A 12,772-nucleotide genomic window follows, 5' to 3' on the forward strand; every position below is an offset into this window, starting at 1 on the left:
TAAGTAAATTTATTTTGCCATGATAACTGTGCTTCAAGTGTCCCTTTCTCTTTTTAGTTGTCCGCACACAGCTGGAACAGAGGTATGTATGCCTTCTTGTAATCATTCGCTACATAAAATTCATTACTGCCATCCAATATCTAAAGACTTGGAGATATGAATCTTGTGCACCGGTGACTAGTACTGCTGATCATAGTACAAGTATATTTTGCAATGATATGAAAAATATATGGGAACCAATATTTTCCTTTGTTATTACAGCAAAATTTAAGGCAAGAATGCAGTTTAAGTGATGATCCTCCCTTGTTTTGTTTTTTTTGAAAATTATTAATAAAACTTTAAAATTTAAAATATAACTATCTGCTTTTCTTCTTTGTAAGAAAAACGGACTTATCTCAGACTAAGATTTGCAAACTCTAAGAACACCTTAATGCACTTTACTTCTGAGGTATTTGCTCCGTCAACAACAGATTCGCCTCATATACTAAAATATCTGACTAGGCTGGTTCTTCAAAGCAAATTTGTTCAAGTCTCTCTGGTACATAAATACAGTCCACCTGATTGTGCATATTACATGGCTATTTTGTTTTAATGTTTTGTGACACCCCAGTGAGTTTGCCAATTAGACTAAATGTTGATATAGCCCTCAACAGGTTCCTATATATGTAATAGGTATTTAGAGTCAGGGCTATTAATGTCATTTATTATTGATTTGCAGAACTAGGTAATTAAACATAGATGTTTTGTCTTTCATTATGCTGCACATACATCTTCACAGATATGCATTGAGTGAAATTGTGCCTTTGACTATTTAGCTATTAGCAAATAAAATACTGTTGAACAATTATATAATTGAATTATTATAATATGAACATGTCAACATTGCTGCCATTAAATATACAGTGTGTGCTCTATACATAAATTTTTTTTAATATGGTTGACCATGAAAAACATTGTTTGCTAAACTGAAGACAACAGAAAGCAACACAAATAAGTGGGCATAAAAAGAAAAAAAAAGTTAGTCATGTAACAAAACCCGCCAGTTCGTACACAGAATTTTATACCAGAACTGTTTATACCAGAACTGTTAAGTAAAACATCACCACCTGAATCTGTCCACTGACATCAATAGACCATGTAAGGTGTAGATTGTGTAAAGGCATAATCTGGCACCAGATAAATTACAGATCTTTCAAAATATGCCTATTAGTTCTTTGTAAGCAGTGATCAATGTAATGCCTGTACATCAGTTTTACGGGGAACAGCGCTGCTTTCTGATACACCATGTTACACCACTTCTTACACACTGGTTTTTAAACATAAAATATTGTACAGGCTGTTTATAAAACTGCTCTTCAATCAACTGTTTTTATTGCATGTGTAAACTTTGAGCTGTGCGTGGAAATCTACTAGAGCCTACTAATTCATAATTAGGGTATGGTGGTGTATTTTAGTAGGTGAGAGAAATAAAAATACAGTAGGAGAAAATAAAAGAAATGCTGTTTTTTTTTTTCAATTTAGTGGGACTATTTTTTTATATTGTGGGAAAGTGTATTCACTGCTACTAGAATTCTGTTAATATTTTTAATTATTTTCATATTGACCACCTACTAATATTGGACATCTGTTGAAGCACAACATTTCACTGCTAAGAGGCTGTGGTCACCTTGCCTTAGTACAGAAACCTAGAACATAATGTAATAGTAATGTTAACACTTCTATCCTACGTCTTTGTGAAGACTTTACAAAAAGCCAAAAGGTAAATAAATGTATAATTTCATTTAAACACTTAACCAACAGTCTGTAAAGTCTTACTAAATGTGACAATTGTAATCTCCAGGAATCCAGTATGTCGTAGTACAATTTTTCTTATATCTGCCCTAATTGTATATATTAGTGCTATGCAGTAAGAATATACCCTTCCTTGTACCGTACAATAGACTACAGTCTCACCAGCGTCGCATTAAAGGAAATCAAAGTTATTCCACAGAGGCACTGCAGATTGCAAATCCTTTAAAGCATTGTGGGTAAACACACTTCACAATTCCCTGTTGTTGAGAAAGTTGGATTACCATTTCTAAGAGCACATACAGTTTTTCTTTATTCTCTCAAAATGACTCTTTTGCTTAAAAATAGTACCCCACAACTGCAGCCAGAAGAAAATATATGTTTTAGCCTGTGGCCATATTACAAATAAAATATATACAATTATCCAATTAGAAACCCAAAGGCTATAGCCTGAGCAAGCATCAGCAAAGTAGTCCCTGCAGGGAGATATCACTTGAGTTGTAAAACGTTGAGTTCTACTTCAGCAATATCACCGTGCGATCGTTCCTACTGTGATGGCTCAGTATGTTTAGCTCATTGAAAGTAATTAGCTGGCTGTATGGTTTGCCACGCTTTCTTACCTTGTTCAGCAATTGCTATCTAGTGTCCAAACATGTCAGACAAAGCTGGTTTGGTTTGAAAACAGTATGTAAAAGTGTTTATTCTTTACCTAATAAATTACATATTTTCTCTTTCCAGCTTTTATAACTTATTGTTAGTGCAAGTCAATAAAAAAAGATTTGAAGAAGACTGTCGGCCTGGGACAAGGTTTATAGTGCGAACCACTGCATTCCCTTAGACTAGGGTGAAAGGGTTGAATCTTTCACTCTCTCTCTGTATGAGCTGCTGACTACATTGGGAAATATTGCAGTCACAAGGGTAGAAAGGATACTTGCAGGCATCCCCTTACACTCTCCTAGTTTGTATGTCATTAAGAATGCACATGCCAAGACAGATGGCACAAGTAAACTGTGTACTCAATGCCTGTTTTTGACAAGTGTACATGATTTTCTCTCTCCCCTGTTAGTTCTGCTGTGTCTGTGTCTTGCACCAGATCTTAAATTTGGCACTGTTCACAGACCTGCAGGGCTAGGAGCAAGGGCTTTGTCAATTGGTCTCTAAATTCCATGATTTTGGGCCTTTACTACTTCTGCAATACTACTACTACTACTACTTGTACAACTGAACTGGACAAACTGCAAACCTTTTTTTCAAATCAATCACTATTCAATGAAACTACATTAAATGAAAAATGAACAATGAAAAATGAAAGCTGACATCCTTCAAACTATAAAGTCAGAATAAAAAAAAAATAGATTATGCACAATATCTTACTTACAGTTCCAGAGTTTAAATATTTTTTCTTTTTTCCTTTCTTCTTTGGATTTATTACCTTTGAGAAAAATGCATTAAATGTATTAGTTTAAAACTTTCCATATACTGTTGGTAACGCTAAAGTATTAATGCACACTGTGTTCTCCCCAGCCCGCCCTAATCTAGACATATGTCTGCTCTGCTTGCTGTTGCTTTTAAGTATTACAGGTATATATGAATTAGAGGCCTATTTAGCTTCAGATCTTTATTGAATGCACTTATTAACATCTGTCACTTATACTGTATTTTACTAGAATGGGTTTATGCATTTAGCTTAATGTGTCTAATGGTGATTTGTTGCAACTGCTTAAAATGCAAATTCCTACCCTGAACTGCCCTCAAAACATTTCGAAGAAGGACTCAAATGCTTTCAATAAAACACACCAACGCATACAGTAAAAGCACCCATTACTCAAGGCAATTACTGTGCCACATTAAATTTAATGTAGTTACTCATTTCTTCATAACTCAATACACACACACACATATATACACAAACTTTTTTTATCTAGACACACACAATAACAAAACTATATAATATAAAACTATATATAACTATCTTATCTATCTATCTATCTATCTCGGTCTATATTGGTCACAGCAGAGTCCTTTATCAAGATACACCTTGAAACACCTTACCCTCTCTGCAGAGGCCAAACCGTTTGTTATTTACCTCTTTTTTTCACTTGCAAAGACCTGTGAGTGCAGTTTCATGCGATGATATATATGTATTGCATGTATGTATCATGTTTTCTATTATATCAATTGTTCATTCCATGCCTCATTACTTTAGATTACTATAGCAGGCCATTGTTGCAGGGAATGATGAACAAAAAGTAAAAATAGGCAGATATATTTTTTGACCCCCACAGTGACCATCCTGTGTGCAATTTACTTAATCAGGTATATGTAATTAATGGCTATACTAATATTGATATAACATAGTGATTTAAAGGGGCTGTAGCACCAAGTGAAAATAATAACACAAATTCAGATTATAGCTGAAAGTTCTTTTATCCTACAGATGCGTAGAGCACTATGAATTAGACCGACCATTTATTCTCACTTAGTTATGGCGCACCAGTGTTTTGACCCCTGCTTCCCTCCACTGAAGAATGGTAGTGCTCAAAATGTCCTTGTCTGTTTGTCACTGCTCATAATCTTAACCAATACTAAAGTGTTGATAGACAAATTTTTCAAAAAGAACTCTAGAACATTTGTGTGCTTTATATTGATCAATATTACAAGCAGTGGGAAGTTGACAGGGGAGTTTAGGCAAATGGCATATGGTGAAACCATTGTATACTTTTATCTGGTATATGTTATGAAAATGTGGGCCCTACAGCCATGTCAGAACTCAACTGGCTGTCCTATGGCTACACTATAGCCACAGTATCACAAGGGCAGTGTAATTGGTGTTACTGGCCCTGTAAAAACAAGACTATGTATATCCTTAAATCAGTACAAGTATCTTATTCCATTATTTGCAAAACAATTGTTTTCCAGTTGTGATCACAGTGTTTACACATATAGACAATTTTAACAATTGACCTTAGAAATATGCCTTTATGTTAGATTCTATGGATGAAGTTTTCCAATGGTGAAAATATTGAATTAGTCATCTCTTGCTAACTGCTTTATTTGCTGAAACTGTTTCCAGTTTTCTTTAGATCTACATTTTTCATAGTTAGAAATTCATTGTCATAAACACAGCTATATGATATTTTATTGTAGCAGCCCTATGAAGTGGCCTGAGCCTGTTCGATGGCCTGTTAGTGTGAGATATGAGGTTTACTGTAACTGAGGTTATAAATATTCCTGGTACTATATAGAGACGATGGACAAGGCCATCAAAAGCCACAGTAGAAGGCCAGTACAATTGTAGAATGTTTTTTTGTTTTTTTTTCAAATTTATTTAAACTATCTAATTTTGGTCTGTAGGAGTACCCACAAATAAGTCCCATCTTGGGTGTGTTTTCATGAATGGATGAAGAAACATCTGTTTGGAAAAAAATCCTAAAATTACTCTAAATATCAAATCACTTGAATAATTGAAGGTAAAAAGACTGAAATTTAGGGAATATAAGACACTTACCTCATACACATTAAATTGTGACTGTCCTCTTGACAGTTCCCTGTAGCTTGTTGTGAATTCCCCAATAAAATCATGGCTGAGGAAAAATATATGGATTTTGTATGAGGAATGCAACATGGACCTTTGTGTTTTCTGTTTTATAGGTACAGAGTAATTTAAATAAAAATGTACCATATCCAAACCAAGTCAAGAAAAATGTTTGGTACATAAACAGTTCAGGATCCAAAAGTGAAATTAATCCAAAATACAAGGCCATTGCACTGTTTTTAGTAGTGCGTGAAGGAGCACTGCGTCATATTAGCTTTGTAATTTACATATTCTAATTCTGGGACTAAAATCTTAATACTCAAAGTTGAGTTATATATCAGTGGTAAAGGCATGTGGTTACAGATATTCTTTTGTCTTAGGGAACATACAAACTAGATGCACTACAATTTTGTGCTTCTTTAAATTGTGCTTCTTTAAATTTGGCTTCATAGCATTGAACTGGCCTGGGAATCCTCTGTTGGGCCAGACTAGTGGGCCCACCTGTATGATAACTCTCAATAACTGTTTTTTATTTTAATCAGCGAGCCATTGAATCTGTGCATACACTAAACCAGTAAATATTTATTTTTGCATCCTACTAATTTACATCCATCTTACATAATAAATGAAAATGATGTTTTTTTTAAATTAAGGAAATGCCAATTGATCATATTTCCAAGTGACAGCTTTCTCTAGTTGTTCTAATGCCAATAACCAAATAGTATCTGGAATGAAGCCTTCTGTTGTAGAATTGCAGATAACATTCCAGCATTGCACATACTGTAACACAAACAGTCTGGTTGGTTTTTTTTGAGATTTAAATAGAATGAGTAGGTTTTTCTGTTTGTGTTTCTTTTCTTTTTTTCAGAAAAGCTATGGCAACAAGACACAAAATATATAATTTAGTATCATCACTGAAATCTAGATAGGAACTACATTTATTGTTACTGTACCTTCCATCTCTATCCCAGTCATAGACTTCCACTTTAATTGTCCTGCAAAAAGAAAATAAGGTCTGTAGTATAAGCTCGATATCAGATCTAAAACACTGAATTATCTTTATACTAACTGACTTGTGACTTTGCTGGCCATGCACATAAAGATAAACTTATCAGGCTAAGTCTCCAAATGAGTGGACCTTTGTCCGATTTGGCAACCCCCGTGCTGGGCCAAATCACTGGACTGGGGCCAATATTTGGAGTGACAGAGAGACAATCATAGATGAAGTCCACGCTGGGCAGGATTTTCTACCCTGCCCTCTCTCTCTCAGGACTAAATATACATGTATGGGACCTGTTATCCAGTATGTTTGGGACCTGGGTCATCCGTAATTTGGATCTCCATATCTTAATTCTACTAGAAAATCATATAAACATTAAATAACCCCAATAGGCTGGTTTTGCTTTCAATAATGATTAATTATATCTTAGTACGGATTATGTACCGTACAAGGTACTGGTTTATTTTTACAGAGAAAAAGGAAATCATTCTTAAAAATGTGGATTATTTGGATAAAATGGAGTCCAAGGGAGACAGCCTTTCTGTCATTCGGAACTTTCTGGATAAAGGGTTTCCGGATAACAGATCCCATACCTGTATTTTTTTCTAAGGAATAAATGTTTAAATATGAATTTTTACAGATTTTTGTTAGTCAGTCTCTTAATAACTTTTAATGTAAGGTATAAGATTAAGACATTTTATCTTATGTATGTTAAAGTACAAGGAAAGCCTAATTCACTGCAGGGAGCCAAAATGTTAGACAATTCCCAGTTTCTCCCTGAATCGATGCTCCTTTTAAAAAAATATGCAACAGCCCAGGGGCTTGTTTGCCAGTGGTCAACCGTATTGGCCATAGTAGCACTTGGCCCAGCCTTTGTATTTCATATCTATTTCTTCTTTACTCTTTCTTAAAGTTGTTTTTTTGAAAAGAAAAAAAAGGGATTTTTTAGTATGTTTCAACTGCAAAGCTTAAACAGCTGTGACTGCAAGCTAAAACTTACTAAACTATGACAAATAGAAAAACCTTTTTATTTACCTGTCAAAGTCTCCATTGCACAGTGCTCTGACTGGGATCTTGAATGCCTGCCAAACAGGATTTAATGTGTTTTTAACAACTTCTGTCTTGTGGCAGATTATGAAGCTGAAAAATATAGATATTGTGTTAGGCCTGAATCAAGTAAATATTATCCCAAAATATATAATAACAATAAATTACAATAAAATATATATTTGAGTATTAGATTTTATTTACATATCAGCAATATTTTTTGTAATTTCTTCCCCTTAGAATGTGTCATTCCTGTGTGTCTATTTATGCCATGCCAATTACTGAAATAGGTATATAATCAAACACCCAACCATGTCATCTTCAGCAACAAACAATGACTGTAGAATGGATCATGCTAAAAACCCCATTGATATACAGTATATCACTATCACAAAATGCCACTTTTACATTGAGTCAGTTTATCAGCTGGTCCTGGTAGAGCTGCCTTGGTTATTTGTATGTTAAGTGGCAAACTGCTTAGTCTCACAAGTGATGTCTGATGGCCTCGGCTCCTTTTGTACAAAACTGCACTGCCTGGGTACCGGCTTCTTATTTCTTTGCACAAGTGCACATGAACAGAGTGAAAAGCCACATGAGTTGTCCCAGAAATTTTGAAGAAAGAAGAAAAGGAATGCTCTTTGGCACCTGAGCCCCATGCTGGTGGTGTTTCTGCTAATAGGAGCACTGGTCAGACTAGAAGAAAAGAACTTTCATTTGAAGCAACGTAGGTGGTTCTTTACAGTGAGGACAGTGAGGTTGTGGAATGCACTGCCGGGTGATGTTGTGATGGCTGATTCAGTTAATGCCTTTAAGAATGGCTTGGATGATTTTTTGGACAGACAGAATATCAAAGGCTATTGTGATACTAAACTCTATAGTTAGTATAGGTATGGGTATATAGAATTTAATTAAAAGTAGGGAGGGGTGTGTATGGATGCTGGGTTTTCATTTGGAGGGGTTGAACTTGATGGACTTTGTCTTTTTTCAACCCAATTTAACTATGTAACTATGGTGCCTGGGTTTTAGGTACGTGATTGCAATGACTGGGGGGGTTTCCTAGCATTTTCCACCTCTGCAGTGATTAAAGCTTTCCTTATCCTTTAAATACAAGTGATATAAATTGAAAAGAAAACTGTGAGTCAAGTCTGGTTGCCCAAAATTAGTCTCAACCTAATGCTAGATGAAGAACCACAATGTTGAAACACAGAGAAGAAAGCCTTCCCAAATGAGTAAAGGCTGTTCTAGCATCATTTGGAAAACTACTCATATTATAGCCTTGCCATCAGGATGGGTTGAAGAAATAGAGAATCTCTCAAAATGGCCTGAATGCTTTAAAATGTTCTGTCTTTATAACAGAGCTCTTATCTTTGCATTCATAAAACTCATAGGCAGAAACAAGAGTTAAAAAATGCAGAATAGACTAGACAGCTGATATGACACCAATGTCTACTCTACATTCTCACAGTCACAACAACTCCCAGTTGCAACTGCAAAATAGGGTTATTCATGTGTTTAATCACTATCACGGTTTAAAGTAAAGTCTAGTTACACAAGTGGTCGAGTAAACATGGAGCTGTTATTCTTACACAACTGTACTTAATTACATCTTCAAATACAAGGTTGATTAGCAGAAGCAAGATAAGATCAATTAGTTGTCAGTCAAAATGTTCCAGGAACACCCATCAAATCAATGACAATTGCACTGATTAAATGTCTGTTGTAAACCTCCGCCTAGAATCTCAATAGTCTATAAAGGTGCAATAGGCTGCAGCTTATATCCACATAATGACAGTTGCAGAAGATTTGAAGACAGCTGTGTCCACAAGCACAGGTAGAGCAAGCACCAATCATTTCTATAAATCTGGGGTGTTTCCAGCCACAGTTTGGATCCATAACTAAAAAGGCATCCAAGTGAGTTGCAGGAATTAAACTGGCACAGCAGAATCCCCTTTTACATTACTGACTTTTTAATTTGTAAAACTACAATACTGAATCGAGATTTCAATTTTTAACAAGAAGTGTAGAAATGATCAGAGTTTAACAAATTAGTAATACAAAAGGAATTTTCAGAAAAGACAGACAAGGCTTAATTTATACCTGCCATCCTCATTGCTTCTAAAAAAAACTAGAAAGGGATCCGATTTTCCAAAAAAGTCTTTCTTATCGAGCTTGTTTGCACAAAACTGCATTAATACAGCATCCTGCAAAACAAAAAAAAGCAAACATTTTCACAAGGAGATACATATTTATTCGCAAAGTTTTTTTTTAATTTCTATTTTTTTTTTTAAAATGGACTCTATGAGAGATGAGAACTTTCTGGATAATGGGTTTCTGGATAAGGGATCCCATACTAAGAAATGCGTCATTGGACAGAAAGTACCTACATAATTCTATTCAGTAATGTTTGGCTCCTTCATTCATACAACTTTTATTACTTGGCATCTCCAAGACTATACGAGAAAACAAATACCAATTAGAAATGATTAAATAATTTTATCAAGTTCAAACACTATATTTTATTCCTGCGCACTGACACTAAGCCTTACTAGTCCCTTCCTGTATAGTTGATGTTAATATTACACAATGGCTGATGTTGTCTGCTACCTTTTAAAGCCATTGTGCAACACAAATAATGACAAGATTCCACATTGTCTGAGTGAAGGATAGCGCAAAGCTCCTCTAATCCTGCATAGACTATTGCCAATATGAGTTGATCCATCATGTGGATGTGGAAAATTACTCTTATAAAACGGTCATGATTTTGAATGTTCAAAGGCAAAGTACCAACTGCCAAGTGAATTTATAGGGGAACTATTGTGAAAATTTAATATACGCTTCATCATACTAAAATAAGATGTTTACTAATTATAATCAATTAAAAACGGAACTGTTTCTGAAATATTCAGGTTACTTCACTCAGCATCTGCTTCTGTTCATTTTCTCTTTATACAGGAGTCTGATGACAGTTAAATCCAATATATTTTTTAGGGGGGCTCCTTTTGTCTAGAAGATGTATTAGAGCTCATCTTTTAAAATCACCAGAAATCCTGTCTCTTTACATGTAGAATTTGTGCCAAAGGCAGTTATTTTGTTATATTTTGGTTGTACTGGTATCCATTATTTGAGTAAGCTCCAATACATCTGCTAGAAAAGGAAGCCCCTTATAAGCTATATTGGATCTAAGTTTCAATGAAAATTTTACACCAAACTCATACATGGTGAGAGAATAAAGATAAACAGATGCTGAGAGAGGGGTAGTGAACATATATTTATTTCAGAAACAGTACAGAATATTTAATTGATTATATTTATAACGTTTCTTATTTCAGTATGATGATGCTTATATTAAAGGGGAACTCCGGCTTCCAAACCAAAATTTGATAAAGAGGCAAACATAACATAGAAACCTCTAATATACCCATCACAGTTACCGGTTTCTTCAAAAAGTATGAATAAATGCCATTTTCTATGCTGTAATCCAGCTGTTTAACAGTTCTTTTATTTCTGCATCATCCTGGCAGGGAAGGAGGGACTAAAACACTGATGTTACAAATTGTAACAACTTTTCCACAGCTTACAGACAGCATGCAGGAACTACGTAACCCACAATGCATTGCACTATGGTGTTCTGTTCCTTATTGAAATCACGTGTGCAGGGAATTGTGGGGTTTGTAGGATGCAGTCTGACAGCTGGCTTTTGATACAAAGTAATGTTTTTGTGGAGTTCCCCTTTAAACTTTCATTTTTGAGATAGTTCCCCTTTAAGTATATTGCAGTTTTGGGCTCCACTAACCACCTAAACATTTAAAGGCCAGGCAAGTTCAATAAATGGATTGTTTTTATACACATTTGATGTTTTGATATTGATGGTATTTGGTATTTGTAAGCTACAGGTCTTATTGAGTGCAATTTTATAGGCACTTGTTGTCAAATTACACAATTCTTAGTATATTTGTTATTGTATTTTTACCTATTGCACTGCCCCAGTATTGGTCTTGGATGAAGTACTCACTCTCATAGTGAATGAGTGCATTGACCAATGTGAAAAAAAATCAATTACACACACTACCCATTATTATAGAGTTATTGAAGATAGCCTTAGTTTTATATATAAACCAGGGAATTAGGTTCAGAGGTTAAAAGAAGAAAATAATGATACACAGAATAATTAAAGCTAAAAATTGGGCTGCAACTGGGTTTATGGCTTACTTTTCCATAAGGACTTAGAGCAGCGTGAAACATATTACACCCTACCTCTACAGCAGTAATATTGTATGGACAGCATTTTTGTGTTTAGCAAGTGAGTTTATAATATAAATAAAGTAGAATAATATACACATTACATAGATTACTATATACTCTTTGCACTATTGGTTTTCTGTTATGTGGTTTCATGAGTTAAACATAGAACAGAAAGGAATAAAAAAATACTGCTTCCAACAGATATTATATTTACAAAGAACTTTAAAACCACATTTTATTTTTTTTTGTATTTTCTTTCAATATGCAAAGCTGGAGAAAGTGCAGAGACGTGCAACCAAACTGGTTAAGGGGATGGAAGATTTAAATTATGAGGGTAGACTGTCAAGGCAACGTAGGGGGTTCTTCACAGTGAGGTTGTGGAATACACTGCAGGTGATGTTGTGATGGCTGATTCAGTTAATGCCTTTAAGAATGGCTTGGATGATTTTTTGGACAGACAGAATATCAAAGGCTATTGTGATTCTAAATTCTATAGTTAGTATAGATATGGATATATATATATATATAATTATAATATAATATATATATAATTTATGTGAAGCTATGGAGGGGTGTGTGTATGGATGCTGATGGACTTTGTTTTTTTTAAACCTGATTTAACTATGTAACTATAATAGAAAGATAGCAAGGGAAATTGTTTCCCTAAATTGAATCACCACACCAGAGGCACTCCTTAGGACAGAAGTTTCATGCGAAGCAGTGTAGGTAATTCTTTTCACGGTGAGGGCAGTGAGGTTGTGGAATGCCCGACCAGATGATGATGTGAAGGCTGTTTCTATTAATGCCTTTGAGGTGTTATAATACTAAAATCTACAATTAGCATAGAAATTGGTATATATAGTTTCAGTGAGTATATGGAGGGTTCAGTGTGAATGTGTATATGTACAGTATGTGCGCAGGGTTTCATTTGGAGGGGTTGAATTTGATGGAATTTTGTATTTTTTCAACCCAATTTACAGTAACTATGTAACATGGGGCAACATTCTGCATGGAGATTAAAAGTATGCATTTACCAATGAAATCCGCCACATGTGTGCAGCCAGGTTGATGTCATACCTATAAATGCATTTACAGAAACTGGGGGGAAAGCCAGCAGACAACAGTTTTGCTTTGCTATTGGAGGTAACACACTGTGGGAT

At 34.9% G+C, this 12,772-nt stretch overlaps 1 protein-coding gene across 2 annotated transcripts in view; it reads right to left on the bottom strand.

Annotated features, from left to right (window-relative positions):
* The window catches only part of LOC108711171 (copine-8), a 167,737-nt gene that overhangs the window by 35,008 nt on the left and 119,957 nt on the right, over positions 1–12,772 (bottom strand). For both annotated transcript variants that reach the window (XM_018252626.2, XM_041586448.1), the window contains 5 exons: positions 9,468–9,571; positions 7,359–7,463; positions 6,277–6,318; positions 5,297–5,372; positions 3,167–3,220 (listed from right to left, as the gene is read on the bottom strand). In XM_018252626.2, coding sequence (XP_018108115.1) covers positions 3,167–3,220; positions 5,297–5,372; positions 6,277–6,318; positions 7,359–7,463; positions 9,468–9,571 — 381 coding nt within the window. The remainder of the gene's footprint in view (positions 1–3,166; positions 3,221–5,296; positions 5,373–6,276; positions 6,319–7,358; positions 7,464–9,467; positions 9,572–12,772) is intronic.

This window comes from Xenopus laevis, chromosome 3L (genome assembly GCF_017654675.1).
Source record: "Xenopus laevis strain J_2021 chromosome 3L, Xenopus_laevis_v10.1, whole genome shotgun sequence".
NCBI classification, from domain to species: Eukaryota; Metazoa; Chordata; class Amphibia; order Anura; family Pipidae; genus Xenopus; species Xenopus laevis.